The 22,079-nt window shown below is 41.1% G+C and overlaps 1 protein-coding gene across 1 annotated transcript in view; it reads right to left on the minus strand.

The window, feature by feature from the left end:
* Positions 1-19,938, minus strand: part of LOC113097429 (deleted in malignant brain tumors 1 protein-like) — a 70,059-nt gene extending 50,121 nt beyond the window's left edge. Inside the window, exons 1-8 of the mRNA XM_026262671.1 lie at positions 19,867-19,938; positions 19,497-19,685; positions 10,096-10,132; positions 9,374-9,688; positions 7,915-8,254; positions 7,711-7,717; positions 6,555-6,591; positions 5,663-5,877 (exon numbers count right to left, since the gene is read on the minus strand). Coding sequence (XP_026118456.1) covers positions 5,663-5,877; positions 6,555-6,591; positions 7,711-7,717; positions 7,915-8,254; positions 9,374-9,688; positions 10,096-10,132; positions 19,497-19,685; positions 19,867-19,938 — 1,212 coding nt within the window. The remainder of the gene's footprint in view (positions 1-5,662; positions 5,878-6,554; positions 6,592-7,710; positions 7,718-7,914; positions 8,255-9,373; positions 9,689-10,095; positions 10,133-19,496; positions 19,686-19,866) is intronic.
* Between the last annotated feature and the right edge of the window lie 2,141 nt (positions 19,939-22,079).

Here is a 22,079-nt window from a genome sequence, read left to right on the forward strand (position 1 = left end):
CCACTCTACCACTACAGGGACCATTACCTCCAACCAACCTAACGGTGTTGAAATCTGTAAATGAAAAAGAGAAATTTAACCACAGAGAGAGAGATATTCATATTTGTAATTACAGGGCCAAGCACTCCAGTGGCTAATTGAGGTGCTAAGCATGGCATGTCGCAAGTGTGACAATGAGCAATAAAAGCAGTTGTAAGATGATTGTAATAGAAATGGCTGAAAAATCATAAATACAACCACTAGTAATATGATTAAATGGCTTATCACTTTTGACCAACAGGTGGCTCTGTAATCAAATCATTTTGGTGTGTTCTGTGTGATGTGTCAATGGCACACACAAAGTTTGGTGTAAATATGCCAAAGCATTGCAGAGATACAGGCTGAAGTTTCATTTTGGCCCCATGCCTCAAATTCGTCGATGTGTTATTCGAAAATGGTTTTGACTTTCAACAAATTCCAAGATTTTGATCATCTGACTCGATTTTGGTGAAAATCAGACAAACGGTTGATGTTGAGTTTGAAAAAGTAGGTTTTCAATATAAATCAAAATGGTGGACAGGAAGTTCAGCTTACTCTGGCATATTTGGTATCTATGTTGTCGGCATAAGTCACGGGATGTATTGGCACCAGATTCATTGCAATAGGCTGATGCAATCAAAAGTTTAAAGTAAAAAAGCATTTTTATAAGTGTAATTATTAATGGTTAATGATTGGTTTATTACTCTTGACCAATAGGTGGCGCTGTTACAAAATTGATGTGGCATGGTCAGTGTGAGGTGAAAATGACACATACAAAGTTTGGTGCAAATATGTCAGATACAACCTCAAATGTATTTTGGCACCCTTCCAGCAAATTCGTTGATGGGCTAAATGAGAACCATTTCATACATCGACATGAAATCCATAACTTTTTGCCAGTGGAGTCTAAAGTTGATCCACGTCAAATTTGGTATAAATCAGACTAACGGTTTAGGAGGAGTTAGAAAAAGTAGGTTTTCAACATTTAAAAAAATGGTGGACTGGAAGTATGGCCAATTTTGGCATAATTGGTATTGTTCTCGGTATGACCCAAACAATATAGGGTTATGATTTTCATTTCAATAGTCTAATTTATTCAAAATTGTTAGATATTTCATTATAACTTTTGACCACAAGGTGGCATTGCCACCAAACTTTTTGAGTACCTTCAGGACATGAAGCCGAATAATTTTTTTAAATTATTTTTGTAATGATGCGATAATGCATTCAAAAAATACAAAATTTTAAAACAATTTAAAATGGCAGACACCAAAAATGGCTGACATGACCCACTGACCATTTTTGTGGTTATTGGCCAAACCATTAAGAAGTTATAAGTTATAAGCAAAAAATGCATTTTTCATCTCCTGACCACTAGGTGGCGTTGCATTAAAACACTGCAGGTAGTCTCAGGTCATGCGTATTATAACATACACCAAGTTTGGTCTCAATACACCAAACCGTTGCTGAGATATATCCTCAAATGCATTTTTTATGCACTTTTTTTTTTTTTTTTTTGTCAAATTTGTTCACGTGTTAGTCAAGAATGGTTAAACGAATCAACTTGAATTCCATCAAAATTTTGCCAGCATGGTCTGAAGATAATCTGACCCAGTTTTGGTGAGAATCAGACAAACCGTCTAGGACGAGTTCGATTGAAAGAAAACAGCAAAAAAACTACACCTTGCAATTTTAGATTTTTGGGATTCATTCGACTTGGCATGACACAAGGATTTATAGGAAAAATAATATTTTCCTTCTGTGATTTACGGTTCAAAAGTTATTAGGATAAAAATATAGAAATTTTGTACAAGTGGTGGCGCTAGAGAGTTGGAGTTAGAGACTCCAAATTTGCTATGGTTAATGTTGACACTGGCCTTTATCAGTGTACCAAATTATACAACTTTCCCTCAAGTGGTTCTATGGGCTGCCATAAAATTGCGGCGGAAGAATAAGAAAAATAATAACGCCAACAATTTCAACAGGTGCCTCGCACCTTCGGTGCTTGGCCCCTAATTAACATGTTCATAATTTTATGTATTTATTATTTTTAGAATCTTGACGCTCGCTCAAGCAGCATTTTGAGCTCAGATATGATGGTTGTAGAGTGCCCTCAGGCGACTGTTAATTTTACATCAGAATTAATACGCTACTTACGTGATTAACGAACATTTTTAAATTATCCACCAAATTATCATCATTTTTCTAAGTTAACAATGATGCCACCATAGTAAATGTATAAAATATTAAACTATTAAACTGAGTTATTGCCTACATAAAATATGTAATATAATGTATGAAAAAAAAACATCAAAACAGAAATAATTATGTAAAAGTCATCTCTCATTCAAACTCACTTGCTTCGCTCTCGCTTCCAGCTTGATGCTACTCCGCATTAGATTGTGGGAAATATTGCTTCAGCGAGGTAGTCTCAGGTCATGCTTGTTATAACACACACAATAAGCCAAACCGTTGCCGAGATATAGCCACACATATATTTTTGCATGATTTCTTCAAATTTGTTCACATGTCATCCGAAGACAGGTTGGATGAATCAACTTGAATTCCATAACTTTTTGCCACCATGGCCTGAAGATGATCTGAACCAAGTTTGGTGAAAATCAGACAAACCGTCTAGGACGAGTTCCAAAAAGTAGGTTTTCTGAACAGTTGAAAATAGCGAAAAAACTACGCCTTGCAATTTTTGAATTTTGGGGTTCTTTTGATTTGGCATGAGCCAAGGATTCAGAGGATCATTTTTCTGGCTAAACTGAAACTTACTATGGTTAATGTTGCCACTGTCCTCTATCAGTGTGCAAAATTTAATAACTTACCCGCAAGTGGTTCCAGTGTTGAGTACTCGAGACTCGGCCTTGAACTCTGTCTCGAGACCGTATTTTAATGGTCTTGCTCTTGTCATGGACTCGTGTGCATTTTGACTCTCTATTGACTGGGACTCAAACATATTGGGAAACGGACTTATTCCCGATTCCACTCGAGTCCCAATCAAAATATTTCATGATTATTACTGTATGTTAATATTTCAAATTGATATATGATTTCTGCGATGCAGAAAACTCAGACGGAATCGCGGAATCCAATCGTAAAAAACGAATTTACAGTTTAACAAGAAATGTCACAGAAGTTGTCAAATTTTGAATGAATGAATCAAAAGTAGGTCACTGCAATTATATCAAATCACGATAGTGACTAGGACCTGTGAATATAAAGCATGAAAAGTCTATTTAAATATGTATCCTGCATATTCTGCGTGTCTGTGTTAATGAATGGCACAGAAACGAGACTTTGTTTATTACACACACGGAAGCATACTTGACGCTCGCGGTGATTTCAGCTTCTGTCGTCTCACTAAATAAGGACATGAACACATGATCAACATCTCCAGAACTACTCTGAGAGTCAATTCAATAATATTTTACCATTTGATTTGAGTAAAACTAGCGTCATATCACACTTTACAAACTGTAAAGGTATTCACGGTAACCCGTCAAAATAAATATCTGGTTTAATTTAAAGACAAGTATTTGCCAGAAATGTATAACTATTGTTCAGCAGAATGTACATAGCCTACTACTACTACTATAATGAAACAAACATTATTTTTTAAAGGAACAATCACACAACATTTCTTCCATGTTTTATCCCCTTTGTTTACCATAAAACAAAGTTTGCTTAATTTTCAATAATTAAAAGAAAAATTAATGTTTTATGACTTAAAAAAAATAAAAAATAAAAAAAAATTAATAAGGCTATTTTAAGAAAAAAAAGAAGAATAAATTAAGTTGTTTTATGCATTTCAATAATTAGACATGCTAAAACGCAGATTTAGGTAACAATAAAACATGGTGAAGAAAAAAGAAAACATTTCATAGGGCCCTAAACATGTAATTTTTGTTTAATGCTTTTTGATTAATACAATTAAATGTAACCATTAAAAATGAGTTTTTCAAAAGTTCAAACAGAAAAATATGTAATCAAAAAAAATTAAAAAGGAAAAAATGAATATGGGAAAAAATTTAATAGAATTTGGGAAAAAATAAAACAGATTTCATAGGGCCCTATGATTGAGATGGTCAATGATTGGTGATTTTCTTGTGAGGTGAGATGTTAGCGTAACGCTAGTGCAGAGGCAGCAGGACTCAGTTCAGGATGTCTCATGAACTTAACACATGAACTTAAGTCTGTTACATCATCTATTATTCAGTTTACATATAAGAGCCACAAAGTGTTTGTGTGCAGTAAGACTCTAAAAACAAAGAAAAAATTTATGTTATGTGGCCTTTTACCCTTGACTGATAATATTTTTAAAAACTATATCAAGTAATTAAAATGCAGTGTACATGCCATGTTATATTTTATATACTGTTTGAGTATGGGACAAATTTTATTGTTCCCACCAAACATTTTACATACTCTTGAAGATTTCTTTAGGTCTTGTCTCAGACCCAATCTCCCTGGACTTGGTCTTGACTCGGACTCAACCCTCTCTGGTCTCGGTCTTGACTCGGACTCAACCCTCTCTGAACTCGATCTGGACTCTGACTTGAATGAGCTGGTCTCGACTACAACACTGAGTGGTTCTATTGGCTGCCATAGACTTTCGGTGGAAGAAACGCAAGACAACTAATATTAACGCAAATGGATACAATAGGTGCCTATGCACTTTCGGTGCTTGCCCCCTAATTATTTATTTTATTGCTGTTGTTGTATTACAGTTTTTGACCACTGCTATCATATTCTTTCTGAAATTGTATCTCCTTTTCTTTAAACTTAACATAACTCCTGGAATACTTAACATTTATTTCACAACTTTTTTAACTCTTCTCAATATTTTTTGCATCATAACTACACAAAACAATCAATGGAATGATAAGCTGTTATACACAGCAGCTACACATGGATGTGACAATTGTAAAACACTACCTACATGACTTGTAATTTCAGTAATAAATGTTTTAAAGATTAAACATTGAGATTTTACCAGAACATATCAGTCCCACGTTGTTTTCTTGAGAGCACTGTATGTCATGTGAAGTTGGACACGATAGAATAAATGATTCATTTCCTTTGCACTGAATCTCTTGTGTCCACATCTGAGCGTCTCCTTTGCCAAAAGCAGCTGCTCCTAGCACCTGTACAGGAGCCCCACAGTCCAGCTCTCTACACACAACCTCTGCATCCTGCTGGTCAAAGACAGCGTCACACACTGACATCCACATCTGATTATGAAGGATCTCTAACCTCCCAGAGCACAGGTAAGGTCCATCAGCAAGTCTTGTAAATCGTCCATAGTTTAAAGATTCTGATTACAACACACAAGACCATCTATCACTTATGATTGTGATACAGAAATAAATCAATAGCAAGTACTTTAATTGCTAAAAAGATTAATTATCAATTAATTGTTCATGAAATGCTTTGAAATCAAATTACACATCAGTTAGTTTAAATTGCATAAATTATGTTTATGAATGAAAGTCTGATCATTGATGCATTAACAGGCTGATGTATAGAGCAGCTCACCTGAGCAAATGACTCCAGCATCTTCAGGATGACCACAGTTATGAACACCCCATCCTCTTGATCTACAGTCTTTCAGAGTTGACTCTGATCCACTACAGACCATTTCATCCATCCAGATTGGTCCTGATCCTTGTCCAAAGTAAGCCCCATACACTGCATTTAAAGCCTCTCCACATCCCACCTCTCTACACACCACTTCAGCATCAGTCAGATCCCAGTCATCATCACACACTGTTCCCCACTGACCATCATGATGAACCTCCACTCTACCACTGCAGGGACTGTTACCTCCAACCAACCTAACAGTGTTGAAATCTGTACATGAAAGAGAGAATTTAACCACAGAGACAGAGAGAGAGAGAGAGAGAGAGAGAGACATAGATGTTGGAGGATTTAACCACAGTAGCAGAACAGAAGTTTGTAAATACTGAACACATAAGAAAACAAATAATTTATTTTATTGCTGTTGTTGTATTACAGTGTTTGACAATTGCTAGCATACACTTTCTGAAATTGTTAAGATTCTTTAATCTTAACATATCTCATGGAATACTAAACATTTATTTCAAAACTTCTCAATTGTTTGTGCATCATAACTAAACAAAACAATCAATGGAATGATAACCTATTATACACAGCAGCTACACATGGATGTGACAATTGTAAAACACTACCAACATGACTTGTAATTTCAGTAATAAATGTTTTTAAGGTTAAACATTGGGATTTTACCAGAACATATAAGTCCCACGTTGTTTTCTTGAGAGCACTGTATGTTATGTGAAGTTGGACACAATAGAATAAATGATTCATTTCCTCTGCACTGAATCTCTTGTGTCCACATCTGAGTGTCTCCTTTGCCAAAAGCAGCTGCTCCCAGCACCTGTACAGGAGCCCCACAGTCCAGCTCTCTACACACAACCTCTGCATCCTGCTGGTCAAAGACAGCGTCACACACTGACATCCACGTCTGATTATGAAGTATCTCTAACCTCCCAGAGCAGTGTGAACCTCCAACCAGCCGGACATCTGTAGAAATAAAGAAAAAGAAACATTGGTAACATTTCCTTCAAAATGCATGCACAGATACTTCAGTAGGTTAGTGTTTTTAGTAATATTTATTTACACAACACAGAAGACCATCTGTCACTATGTTTACAATACAGACATAAAACAATAGTAAGTCAGTGTTAAAATTTCATGACATCAAATTACCAAAATAAAATGAGAAAAACTTTGATATAAATAACAATCACTTAGTTTATTTCCTCAAGACAAAGTGCTATTTGGACACAATGTCCGTTTAAATTAGTGTGGATGGTTAGTACATAAGACAGAGTTGATAACATGTGCAAGAGTGGCACGACTGTGTAGTGTATTTTCTCCAAAAAGTATTTAAGATCAGACTCATTCACCTGAACAAATGACACCTGCATCTTTGCCATGATCACATGTGCTTTTACCCCATCCAGATGATCCACAGTTCTTCAGTGTGGATTCTGATCCAGTACATAATACTGTAGTCATCCAGATTGGTCCTGATCCTGATCCAAAACGAGCAGCACCCAGAGCATCTAGAGGTTCTCCACAGTCCAGCTCTCTACACACCACTGCAGCATCAGCCATATCCCAGAAATCATCACACACTGTTCCCCACTGACCTCTATGAAGAACCTCCACTCGACCAGCACAGCGACTGTGACCACCAACCAATCTCACATTCACACGGTCTATATAATGCACAAAGAGAATGAAAAAAGAAAATTTTAAGACAGAGAGAAATAAAATTTGATATGCAAAAAAGATACAAAATTATGATGAAAAAATTCATTAAAATGATATTAATGCTAACCTGCAAACACCAATCCAACGTCACTGTCATGAGAACAGTTGTTTTCATGTGATGGTGATGTTGGACAGAGGTGAATCTGAGACTCATTTCCTCTGCACTGAATCTCTTGTGTCCACATCTGAGCGTCTCCTTTGTCAAAAGCAGCTGCTCCCAGCACCTGTACAGGAGCCCCACAGTCCAGCTCTCTACACACAACCTCTGCATCCTGCTGGTCAAAGACAGTGTCACACACTGACATCCACGTCTGATTATGAAGGATCTCTAACCTCCCAGAGCAGCGAGATCCTCCAACCAACCTGACACCTGAACAATGAAAGAAAAAGAAACATTGGTAACACTTCATAATAAGGTTCAATTTGTTAACAAAAAACATAATTATATTCATTGTTGGTCAACCATTAAGCATTATGCAATGATTTTAAAAGAAAAACTATTTCTAAATTTGAAAAAAGTTAAAATAAATACAGATTTTAATAAGCGGTTGATTTGAGGTTCATTACTGAGGACCTGTTTGAAGTTGTTTACCTGAGCAGATGATTCCAGCATCTTCACTATGATCACAGTTATGTTTACCCCATCCTCTTGACCCACAGTTCTTCAGTGTAGATTCTGATCCAGTACACATGACATAACTCATCCAGATTGGTCCTGATCCTTGTCCAAAATGAGCATCACTCAGAGCATCAACAGGTTCTCCACAGTCCAGCTCTCTACACACCACTGCAGCATCAGCCATATCCCAGCTATCATCACACACTGTTCCCCACTGACCTCTATGAAGAACCTCCACTCGACCAGCACAGCTACTGTGACCACCAACCAACCTCACATTCATATGATCTGTATATACAGAGAGAATGGCAGATGTATAGGAAATAGAGGACAGAGGGAAATAAATAATTAATTAATATTGAGCAGTAACACACACACGCAAATGTAAAAAAAAATAATAATAATAAATTCCAACCTGTACACATCAGTCCAACATCACTGTTATGTGAACAGTTGTTTTCATGTGATGGTGTTGTTGGACAGAAGTGAATCTGAGATTCATTTCCACTACACTGAATCTCTTGTGTCCACATCCGAGCGTCTCCTTTGTCAAAAGCAGCTGCTCCCAGCACCTGTACAGGAGCCCCACAGTCCAGCTCTCTACACACAACCTCTGCATCCTGCTGGTCAAAGACTGTGTCACACACTGACATCCACATCTGATTATGATATATCTCCAATCTCCCAGAGCAGCGAGATCCTCCAACCAACTGGACTCCTGAAGAAATAAAGAAAGAAAGAAAGAAAGAAAGAAAGAAAAAGAAACATTGGTAACACTTCATATTAAGGGTTAATTTGTTAACATCAATTGATGCATTCAGTAGCATGGACATAATGTACAGTACACCATTATTATTTGAAGTCATTCATTGATCTAGGTTAATGTTAAATGTACTAATCATGTTTAACTTATAGTTGTTCATCATGATGTATTAATGTTATTTTATACAAACTGCTATGTTTAAAAATAAATGTAAATTGTAATATATATATATATATATATATATATATATATATATATTTGACAAACAAAAAGAGTATTACGGAACATTTTACAAGAAAAATCTGTTTCAGTCTTTTTCAGTTTAGAAATTAGATTAACAAAATAAGATTAATAAATGTTGTAAACTCATGATTATTTAAACTTAACCTCATTATGTGTTAATAAATATTAAATATACATTAATGTATATTTTAGACCTGGACATTAATTATCACATGAAAAAATATAGTGGCAAGTTGTTTATTCATATAAATGTTACAATTATTGGTCATCCATTAAGCACCCTTTATTAATGTAAAAACAAAACGAATTTTTTAATTAAGAATTATTATTATTTTTTAAACTATTGATAAGAGCTTTAAGGCAAGTGATTCATCACTATGGACAGGTTTAAAGTAGTTTACCTGAGCAGATGACTGCAGCATCTTCACTATGATCACAGATATGTTTACCCCATCCTCTTGACCCACAGTTCTTAAGTGTGGACTCTGACCCCAAACACAAGACAAAACTCATCCAGATCGGCCCTGATCCTGGTCCAAAATGAGCATCGCTCAGAGCATCTACAGGTTCTCCACAGTCCAGCTCTCTACACACCACTGCAGCATCAGCCATATCCCAGCTATCATCACACACTGTTCCCCACTGACCTCGGTGAAGAACCTCCACTCTACCAGCACAGCGACTGTGACCACCAACCAACCTCACATTCACATGATCTGTATATTAAACAGAGAGAATGAGAAATAAAGAAACATTAAAGGACAGATTGAAATAATATACATTGCAGAAACCGAGACATTAACATGAAAACCACATAAAATTTTTGTAAAACATTTTACTGAAAAATTCATTTCAACCTGCACACACGAGCCCAACATCACTGTCATGTGAACAGTTGTTTTCATGTGATGGTGATGTTGGACAGAGGTGTATCTGAGACTCATATCCTTTACACTGAATCTCTTGTGTCCACATCTGAGTGTCTCCTTTGTCAAAAGCAGCTGCTCCCAGCACCTGTACAGGAGCCCCACAGTCCAGCTCTCTACACACAACCTCTGCATCCTGGTGGTCAAAGACAGCATCACACACTGACATCCACGTCTGATTATGAAGTATCTCTAACCTCCCAGAGCAGCGAGAACCTCCAACCAGTCGGACCCCTGAAACAACACAGATTTAAATAGTAGTCTTTCAGGTGAAACGTTAAACCGAGGTCCTGACTCTCTGTGGTCATTAAAAATCCCATGGTACTTCTTATAAAGAGCAGGGGTGTGTAACCCCGGTGTCCTGGACAAATTGCCGCCTTGACCTTTGTCAATCATGGCCTCCTAATAATCCCCAACCACTTGATTGGCTCTATGTCTCTCTCTCCTCTCCACCTGTAGCTGGTGTGTGGTGAGTGCACTGGTCCTGTGGCTGCCGTCATTTCATCCAAGTGGATGCTGCACACTGGTGGTGGTTTAGGAGAGACCCCCCCCCCACATGATTGTAAAGCACTTTGGGTGTACAACAATAAACAATAAAGTGCTATATAAATGCATAATTCATTCATTCATTCAGATGTTTTTAATTACAACAACAACAAGGGTAGCAGAGATGTGATTTTAGTTGTTTTTAGAAAGTATAGATTTTGTTTGGTTGAGTTAGTTTATGTTCTTGAAATGTGAATAATTTTCAGTGATTTCATAACTTGTAACAGCTCACCTGAGCAAATGACTCCAGCATTTTTTCTACGATGACAGCCATATTTACCCCATCCTCCTGATGCACAGTTCTTCAATGTGGACTCTGATCCAGTACACTCAACATAATTTATCCAGATTGGTCCTGATCCTGGTCCAAAATGAGCATCACCTAGAACATCTACAGGTTCTCCACAGTCCAACTCTCTACACACCACTGCAGCATCAGGCAAATCCCAGGAACGCTCACAGACTGTTCCCCACTGACCTCTGTGAAGAACCTCCACTCGACCAGCACAGCGACTGTTACCATCAACCAACCTCACATTCACACTGTCTGAGAAAGAAACACCAAGAGAAAGAAATGAGGAATAAATAAGCTTGAAAAAAAAAAAAAAAAAAAAAAAAACGGGAAGAAAATAACAGCTTTAATAAATTACAGCATAACTGTTGAATAATACTACTAAATATAAATATCTGATTTTATATTATTTTACTTCTTGAAGCATAAACCTACCAGAGGTGATGAGTTTTATCATATAGCACAGAAATATGAGCATCAGACAGCTCTCCATCATTTTCTGCTCAAACAATTTTCATCAGCTCAAAACGCAGCACAAGTTTCTCCTCTGCTCCCTCAAACACACTGAAGAAACTGGCTCCTGTCAGCCCCCTAAAGAGAGAGAGAGAGACTCACAGCTGCCAATGACACTCACTGTTACCTTATTAGACACAACAGAGGAAATCATCAAACACAATCAGTGACAAATCAGAGGAGGCATTTCTGATTTTCACCATATATATCAAAAGAACGTCAGCGCTGAACAGGACTCCTCCTCCTCCATATAGAGACTCTTCAGTGAGGATGTGCACACACACCTGCCAGAGGCAAAAATAGACACACATCATACAGGAGACATTAAAGATTTCAGAGAGAGGAAGCACTCCAGGATATTTACAGCATCAACACCTGCTGAGATACAGAGACTGATAACTGTTCAATTTAAACATATTTCCCTCATACAATAAATAAATGAAAATTCCTTAAAAAAAATAGTGACACTCTGCAAATAACAATTTACAGCATGACAGGAAAACAATCAAGTAATGACTGCAATCATTAAGCTCAATCACTGAACCCTGTTAAACAATTACATATATAAAATAAATGAATATATATCTTCAAAAATAACTACAAAATCTCAAACTTAACAAATTTGCAACTCTGTTACCTATTATGACATTATTATAACCATTAAATTTGTATATTTATTGTTAGAAAAAAAATAAAAATAAAACCCTGTCATTCATCACAAGTATTGAAGTACATGGGCATGTGTGTTGAATGAAGCAATGTGTTACTCAACCACAAGATTGCAGCAAAAACTATATTTTAATGATGGCCCAGTGCATTTTCTCCCTGCAGTGCGTTAGTAGCAAACACTTATTCCAGAAACGAGCTGTTTCACTAGTTCACACTTACATATAATTAGCTGAAGTATTATAATGCATATTTGGTGTGCTGTCCGGGGAAGGGGCTCCGAGCTCGGGAATGGCCCGAACCTAGAGTACCCCCCGTATATAAAAGTGTAAAATGAACTCTAGTGGAGGAGATGGGGTGGAGGGGGGATGCTGATTAACCGTCAATGGAGACAGGTAGGCTAATTTAGTGGAATGGCCCGAACCTAGAGTACCCCCCAAAAAGCTAAAGAGCAGAGGACAGCCGCCGAACTAAAGACTCCCCCAAATGAGTGCTGCGCTTGGCGGGCTGGCATCTCGAGAAAGGGTCTGAATGTTTGGCCAGTGGGCCCGTGATGGCGACTCACTGTATCTGGATTGACAGACCCTGCTGGCCTGCAATGGGGAGCAATTGTAATTTGAAGCGACCGATCAGGCGAGTTTGTGCCTTTTTCCGCTGTGAGACCAATGCTCGCTGGACAGAAAGAGAAAAAGTAAGTGCTCTACCGGGAAAGTTCTCACTGCATCCGCTGTGAGACCAAATGTTCGCTGGACAGAAAGAGAAAACGGGAAAGAGGGAAATGAGAGCTTGACCGGGAGATTATCTCGCACTGCGTCCGCTGTGAGACCCAATGCTCGCTGGACGAAAGAGAAAAAGTAAGTGCTCTACCGGGAAAGTTCTCACTGCATCCGCTGTGAGACCAAATGTTCGCTGGACAGAAAGAGAAAACGGGAAAGAGGGAAATGAGAGCTTGACCGGGAGATTATCTCGCACTGCGTCCGCTGTGAGACCCAATGCTCGCTGGACAGAAGGGAAAAGGTAAGTGCTCTACCGAGAAAGTTCTCACTGTGTCCGCTGTGAGACCAAATGCTTGCTAGACAGAAAGAGAAAACGGGAAAGAGGCAAATGAGAGCTTGACCGGGAGATTTTCTCACACTGCGTCCGCTGTGAGACCCAATGCTCGCTGGACGGAAGAGAAAAAGTAAGTGCTCTACCGGGAAAGTTCTCACTGCGTCCGCTGTGAGACCAAATGCTCGCTGGACAGAAAGAGAAAACAGGAAAGAGGGAAATGAGAGCTTGACCGGGATATTTTCTCACACTGCGTCCGCTGTGAGATCCAATGCTCGCTGGACGAAAGAGAAAATGTAAGTGCTCTACCGGGAAAGTTCTCGCTGCGTCCGCTGTAAGACCAATGCTCGCTGGACAGAAAGAGAAAACAGGAAAGAGAGAAAATGAGAGCTTGACCGGGAGATTTTCTCACACTGCGTCCGCTGTGAGACCCAATGATCGCTGGACGAAAGAGAAAACGAAAGTGCTCTACCGGGAAGTTCTCGCTGCATCTGCTGTGAGACCAAATGCTCACTGGACAAAAAAAGAGAAAACAGGAAAGAGGAAAATGAGAGCTTGACTGGGAGATTTTCTCACACTGCGTCCGCTGTGAGACCCAATGCTCGCTGGACCGAAGAGATTTGTTTGTTTTATATATATATATATATATATATATATATATATATGAGGAGATACAGAAAACAGAGAAGGGGAGAGAAGGTGCACACACACAGCAGCAAACACACACACACCATGAACACACATCAGGAGCAGTAGGCAACCATCCACACCACATCACCCAGGGAGCACAAGGACACCACAGTCACAGTATTGCTGGCCCAAGATTTGAACCCACAACCCTAGGGTTAGGGGTCAAGCTCTCTAACCACTAGGCCACGACTAGTAGACAGGTTAGTAACATTTGATGGGGCAACCTAAAAAATGAATGCGTAGCCTACTGTGTTGCCAGCTTAGCAATTGGTTGCATAATTTGACAATTCCTTAAGCCTTGTCCACATTAGTACGTTCCTGTTGGAAAGGCATTATTCCTCTTGTTTTGGCCTTCCGGCCTTTTTAAACAGCCTCCAAAACGGATCAATTTGATAACACTGGTTTCATGTTGTAGTATAGACTGTGGAAAAAGAGGCTTCTGAAAACTAAGAATATCATTTAGTTTTGTAAAACTTACCAATAGACATGATTATGGCAATAACATTAATTGCAGTTATGCGTTATTCACTTCCAAGCAGTTTCTAAAGATATTTACTTGCATGCTTTTCATATTACAGTCCTAGAAAGACAACAGAATTTTACTCACACTTGCTGTCCTGTGGCAAAATGAGGGTAGTGGTGTATTAGATAAATTCTAAGTGATCACGCCAGTAAATGGTGAAATATGTCCCTAAATAAATTGGTTCTGCCAGAATAATTGCATAAAACCTATGTCTGTATAATCTCGGTGAGGTTTAAACATGTACGGTAAGGCAGATAATATCTTTGGACATTTCAGTGTGGATGAAGACTCTGGAAAAAATGCCTTGGCTTCATGGTAAAAAAGGCATCGTCATCCGACAGAACTACATCATAACCTCATTTAACAAACTGAGTGATGTGTGAGTGATGTACACGCGCGAGAGATGGCTTCCGGCGCTTTCCGCGTTTGCGCAGACTAAGCCAGAGCGTGCGCGCACGTCACATCAGGAAGCAATCGTGCACTCAGTTCAGTTGGACGTTGTTGTGTACAAGAGGTAAAAACAATATAAATACTGTTTGTTTTCCGCTCGTTTAGTGTCTTAGGTCATCAATGTGTACTTACGATGGGGAATTGTTTAATTTTGACTTAAATTTGACTCTGTGCATGCTCTTTGAGGTGGTGACCATAGACATCCATTATGTAAGTCACAGACAAGAACGGTTGGACCTAAAAGTACCAAATGGGAATTACTGAGGAAACAGAGAAACCTACATCTTGGATGTCCTTGAGGTAAGCTAAAACATATCAAAATTTAAATCTGAGAGTGAACTATCCCTTTAAGTGTCTTGTGCTGGTGTTGAACTCTTAGTGGAACAGAAATAATTCTGTTATTATAAAAAATTCTTACTGACTTTATGCTTAAACATACATTATTGTAGTAAATTATTTTGGTCAAAAAGCATGAAATTAGACAAAGCAACATAATAGTGCTTCATAATAGATTGAGGTCTGAGAGGTGAAGTACTGAGAATTTAAGTTTTATTTAAGATGTACTGTAGGGTGACAAACTGTTAAATCAATCAATAAGAAGCATATTACAACATAATGACAATGGCAAGTCAAATACAATGTGATCAGTGCTGTCAGAAGAATATAATACAACTTTGTGTTTGTCCACTTTAATATTCTTTTACCACCAACATCTGTCCATAAGCACTAAACCAGCAGAAAATTCCAGCAAAAAAAAAAAAAACAAGACAGATGAATTAATCAGCACGTTCCAGCAGCAGATCACATCGCGGAGGCTCGTAGACTCGGTTTCTGCTTGACATTGCAGAGTTTGTGGAGGTTGGACTGAGTGTTGAGGTCTGGTTTGAGCTGCAGCAGATAGAAGTTTCTCTCAGCTTACTTCAGCTTCACATTAAAGGTCCCGTTTTTCGCGCTTTTTTTAAGCTTTGATCGTGTTTACAGTGTGCAATATAACATGTGTGTGACGGTGGTTATGGAGGACAGGAGACAAATGCAAGTACAAGGAAGTTTATTGATAGTATGATGATGATGGAAGGCCGGAGAGTGACGCAGGAACCACGATGGCAGCACAGACTGGTGAGTTGAGATGTAGAGTGCGCTGACGACGATGACAGTGGTGATAATCCAATGGTGGTGAGTGTATTCCGAGCGTGAAGACAGGATCCGACAGAACGGCGACAAAGCAAGGCAGGAACAACACGAACACGACATCAAACACCAGGATCTACAAACAACGATCAGACAAACAGGAGACGAAAGACAGGGCGTTATATAGTCTGTGGGAATGAGCCGCACCTGCCGCTGATCAGACGATCAGCGGCCACACCCACATGAAACAATCAACATGACGTAACATGACTACAGCTGGAGACGGTGCATTCACGAACCGTGACAGTACCCCTCCTCCTAAGGACGCCTCCTGGCGTCCCCAGAATCTCTTACCTGTCGATTGTAATCATCGATAAGGGAATGATCCAGGATGTCCCTAGCAGGTACCCAACTTCTCTCCTCCGGACCGTAACCCTCCCAGTCCACCAAGTACTGAAATCCGCGTCCCCTCCTTCTAGAGTCCAGAATACGATTAACCAAATAAGTGGTCTCCCCATCTACGAGACGCGGGGGGGGGGGAGGAACCGGGGTAGGCGGATTAATGGGAGAATGAAATACAGGCTTGATTTTGGATACATGAAAGGCTGGGTGAATTCTCCTGTACGTCGGAGGGAGTTTGAGGCGGACTGTCACCGGACTAATGATCTTGGTGACAGTAAACGGGCCGATAAATTTGGGAGCCAGTTTATTAGAAACGGAACGGAGAGGAATGTTCTTAGTAGAAAGCCACACCTTTTGACCCACGACGTATACGGGAGGCCTAGACCGGTGGCGATCGGCTTTGGCCTTGGTGCGCGCCTCCACTTGGAGTAGAGTCTCGCGGGCTCTGGTCCAAGTGCAGTGGCACCTCTGGACGAAGGCGTGAACGGAGGGGACCGCAACCTCGGATTCCATACTGGGAAAAATAGGTGGCTGGTACCCTACACTACACTCAAAAGGAGATAGGCCCGTAGCAGATACTGGTAAGGTATTGTGGGCGTACTCCACCATAGACAATTGTTGGCTCCAGGAGGAAGGATTCTTGGAGACCAAACATCGCAACACCCTTTCCAAATCTTGGTTGGCTCTCTCGGTTTGGCCATTGCTCTGGGGGTGAAACCCTGAGGACAGACTTACAGTCGCTCCCAGTAATTTACAGAATTCTCGCCAAAATTTAGACACAAATTGGGGTCCCCTGTCAGAAACCACGTCTATCGGGAGGCCATGTAAACGAAAGACGTGGTCTATGACAGTCAACGCTGTCTCTTTGGCTGAGGGCAACTTGGCCAAGGGAATAAAATGGGCGGCCTTCGAGAACCGGTCCACCATGGTTAAAACAACCGTGTTGCCCTGGGAGGGCAGGAGGGCGGTAATAAAATCTAGTGCGATATGGGACCAGGGTCTCGAAGGTACCGGCAGCGGTTGGAGTAACCCATCCGGGGGCCGATTGGAAGCCTTACCAGTGCCACATACCGAGCAAGCCAAAACAAAATTGTGAATGTCGCGAGCCATAAGTGGCCACCAGAATCGTTGCTTGACTAAAAATCTAGTACGGTTAACCCCTGGATGGCAAGCCACATTAGAGCAATGTCCCCACTGGATAACGTTGGACCTTAATCCCTCCGGCACAAATAAGCGGTTCGGTGGGCACCCGGGCGGAGGCGTTACCCCTTCTAAGGCCGTTCTGACCTTCGATTCGATCTCCCATGTGAGAGTGGAGACCACTAATGTCTCAGGAAAAATACACTCGGGAGTGGACGGGCGTTCGGAATGGTCAAAAATACGAGATAAAGAATCGGGTTTGATATTTTTGGAACCCGGGCGGTACGAAATAGTAAAATCAAAACGTCCGAAAAAAAGTGCCCATCGAGCCTGCCTGGAGTTCAACCTTTTGGCGGTGCTAATATACTCTAAATTCTTGTGGTCAGTCCATACTATAAAAGGAACCCCCGATCCTTCTAACCAGTGTCGCCATTCCTCCAATGCCATCTTGACTGCCAACAATTCTCTGTTACCAATATCGTAATTACTTTCTGCAGGAGATAAACGATAAGAAAAATACGCGCAAGGGTGGACCTTGTCGTCTGAGGGAGAACGTTGGGATAACACCGCTCCTACCCCCACCTCTGACGCATCGACCTCCACCACGAACTGACGTGTAGGATCAGGGGTAATCAGAATGGGAGCTGAAATGAAACGGCTCTTCAGTTTCGCAAACGCAGCTTCCGCTGTGTTTGACCACCTGAACGCAGTTCTGGCGGAGGTCAAGGCGGTCAAAGGCGCGGCTAGTTGGCTGAAATTGCAATGAAACGCCGGTAGAAGTTAGCGAACCCCAGAAACCTCTGTAGGGCCTTACGAGAATCTGGGCTTGGCCATTCTACCACAGCCTTAACCTTCTCGGGATCCATGCGTATTCCCTCAGTCGACACGATAAACCCCAAAAATGGAATGGACTGTGCATGAAACTCGCATTTCTCCGCCTTGACAAAAAGCCCATTCTCTAGCAACCTCTGAAGCACTCGTCGGACGTGCTGCGCATGTTCCTGGAGAGAGGAAGAAAAAATCAATATGTCGTCCAGGTAGACATAAATGAACTGATCAATCATATCTCGCAGCACGTCATTGACGAGTGCCTGGAAGACCCCTGGGGAGTTGGAGAGCCCGAAGGGCATGACCAAATATTCAAAGTGCCCTCTGGGGGTGTTAAACGCGGTCTTCCATTCATCCCCCTCACTGATCCGAACCAAATGATACGCATTGCGTAAGTCCAGTTTTGTGAAAATAGACGCTCCCTGCAACCTCTCGAAGGCTGAAGACATCAACGGCAAAGGATAAGTATTCTTTACCGTGATGTTGTTCAGCTCTCAGTAATCAATACAAGGTCGCAGTGATCCGTCCTTCTTTCCCACAAAAAAGAACCCCACCCCCGCAGGAGAAGAGGAAGGGCGGATGAATTTGGAAGCTAGAGAATCAGAAATATATTTCTCCATAGCCTCCCTCTCTGGGACAGAAAGTGAATAAAGTTTGCCTTTGGGCGGAGACTTACCTGACAATAACTCTATGGCACAGTCGTAAGGACGATGCGGAGGAAGAGAAGCAGCTTGAGACTTACTGAACACTTCCTTCAGGTGTAGGTACTCAGCGGGCACGTTAGATAAATCCACCGCCTCCTCCTGTAACACAGGCACAGACACAGACGGACAAGCAGACACTAAACAAGACTCATGACACTTTCGAGACCAAGAAAAGATGGAATTAGAGGACCAGTCTATTTTGGGGTTATGGAGAAGGAGCCAAGGGTGCCCGAGGACAATGGGTGCCAGGGGAGAGTCAAGGATGTGAAAAGAGATGGTTTCGGAGTGGTTGCCAGAGGTGATGAGTGGGGAGTTGCTGACCCGTGAGGGCATGGACCGTGATGTGGTGCGGGAGGGGTTTGAGGGGAATGTGGAGCTTGTGTGCGAGATGACGGTCCATGAAGTTACCTTCTGCCCCAGAGTCCAGTAGTGCCTGACAGTGGTGTGTCTGTGCTGACCACCGCAGTCTTACCGGAAGGAGCGTAGATGATGGTGGTGATGAGGTCTTCTCGGCAGAGATCCCACCCGATAGTAGCCTCATGCGTACTACCGGGCTTGGCCTTTTACTGGACAGGTACGGGCTTGATGTCCGGCTCCCCCGCAGTACATGCAGAGGCCCAAGGATCTCCGCCTCTCCTTCTCCTCCCGGGAAAGCCGAGCTCGCCCTACCTGCATGGGCTCGTGATCGTAGGTGGGACTGACCACATCTCCGCCGCTGAATCGCCCGTCCGCCGGGCCCCTGGATGGGGTGTTGAACAGCCCCCTCCTCTCCATCCAAGTGAGGCGGGCATCCACCCGTAACGCTAGCTCAATGAGTCCATTAAGAGAGGGGGGCAGATCCAGGGCGTAGATCTCCCTCTGGACGCGGTCAGCCAGCCCATGCAGGAGCATGTCCCACTGCGCCTCCTCGTTCCAATGGCACTCCGCCGCCAGGGTCCTGAATTCAATCGAGAAGTCTGAGACGGATCTCTCCTGCTGGCGTAACTCCGCCAGCCTCCTGGCCGCCTCCCGTCCTGCGACGGCCCGATCAAAGACCCGCCTCATCTCCTCGGAGAGCGCCAGGAACGAGTCGCAGCATGGGTCCTGGTTCTCCCACACCGCCGTCCCCCATAGTGCCGCCCTCCCAGAGAGTTACGCCAGCAGGAGAGATCCGTCTCAGACTTCTCGATTGAATTCAGGACCCTGGCGGCGGAGTGCCATTGGAACGAGGAGGCGCAGTGGGACATGCGTCACATGAAACAATCAACATGACGTAACATGACTACAGCTGGAGACGGTGCATTCACGAACCGTGACAATGTGTTCATGTTTTGCATGTAAAAAACACAGTATTTTTCACACAATTCACCTATCTGTATACCGCTGTTTTTACTGTCATAAAAACGGGCTGATGACTTCCTTGTTGTATAAAGTCCCTCCTTCAGAAATACGAAACGAGTTCTGATTGGGCCAGCAGTTCCTGTGTTGTGATTCGACACCAGCTTAGAGCAGGCTGCCCTCCTGGAAACGCGATTGGACTAGTTTTGAGAAGCAAGAGGGCAGGAGCATGTGCTGGAGATGCACTTATAATCACAGGAGCATTTTTACTGACAAGATGCGCATGAAAATCACATTTGTTTTTTTGCACAGCCCTAACATCTAGGTAGTTAACAAAGCTAAACAGCGTTGCCCTTTGTATAATAAGTTACAGAAACTGTTCAACGCACCAACTTAAATAATAAAATACACTTACCGGTTGTGGTCCATAAACAACGCCTTCTCCAGACAAATAGGGAACTGCTCCATCTTTCAAGAATAATCATTTTGCGAATCCGGCATTAAACTGATTGAGATTGAGGAAATTGTCCTCAGCAAGCTGTCCTCAGCAAAATGTGCTGCACATAAGTTTACATGTGGATTATAATTTTCAGGAACCAAGTTAAACATAAATTGTAACCATTAATCTCCAAGTACAGTGTCCCTGGGAAGGCCAAACAAAGATAATTGGACTCTGAGATGAAAATAACAGCGTTTCAACGACATGGCGACAAACACAAACGCAGCTCTTCCTCCTTCTCCGTCGGAGTGCAACAAGACCACACCCCTCTTTTTGTGAATTCATGTGGGCGGAGGTTAGTCAAAAAACTGTTTTAGTGACGTCATTACTGCAGGAACTAGAGGGATGTAGCCCAAACAGGTCTTTTTTTTGTAGGCGAATTCTGTTAAATAAAATATCTCGCTTGGCATTGAACTTTGAGCTTTAAAATTTTACAGATATTATTTACACTCTAACAACAACATTACACACTAACTAAAGTTTAAAACATGGGATCACGAAGAAGGGGACCTTTAAGATAAAGGATCGCCCCAAGATTCAGAGCTGCTGGGAAAAATCAAGAAACAGTTAATCAGCATAAGGATGACTAAAGCATTAGGTTTAATAAAGAAAAAAAACTGACATTCTAAAACAATAGAGGCAACAATTATGATAGAAGACAGTGCTTTTATATAAATAATGCATGTAAAGAGAATAAATTATGTTAGGTAACGTTATAACATCTGATAGAATGACTAGAGTGTGTGTTTACATCAGGTCTTAAATCTGCTGCCTTCCCATAATATCTTTCAGCTGCCTCATTCAGACTAGCCTGTCTGTGGACAAACACACACATCAAGTTATTATTAGCAACAACATAAAGTTTTCAACGATATTAAATCTTTAGGTTCATGTATTTATTTGGCAAGTGGCTATGGATGTGGATGATGAAACAAGCGAGACACACACACCTGAGCAGCGCTAAACACCACAAACTCAGAACTGTCCAGCTCTGCAGTTTTCTGGGCCATCACTGCTGCCTCTCCCAGACGAGACTCTTGCAACAGAAACTGACCTGACAGAAACAAACAGAGAGGAGCTCACAGGATTGAAAACTACTCAAACACAGCAGACCAGAAGCCCACAGGTCAAACAGTCAGATATCAGTGAAGAGCAAGCCTCCAAAAAACACACAGAGACAAAGAAAGAGATATAGGAATCAGGCATACTGAACCATAGTATATAAAATCAGTATCTCTATATAAAAATAATCTTAATTTGTAATAATCAATAACTTACAACAAAACATTTTATAGAATTATAAATTATAAGTTTATATAAATTTACATAAAATCAAAAAATGTATAATCTAAAACAACAATTTACATTTACTTTTAATCATTTAAGAGACACTTTTATCCAAAGCGACTTACAAATGAGAACAATAGAAGCAGTCA

This window comes from Carassius auratus, unplaced genomic scaffold (genome assembly GCF_003368295.1).
Source record: "Carassius auratus strain Wakin unplaced genomic scaffold, ASM336829v1 scaf_tig00216276, whole genome shotgun sequence".
Classification (NCBI taxonomy): Eukaryota; Metazoa; Chordata; class Actinopteri; order Cypriniformes; family Cyprinidae; genus Carassius; species Carassius auratus.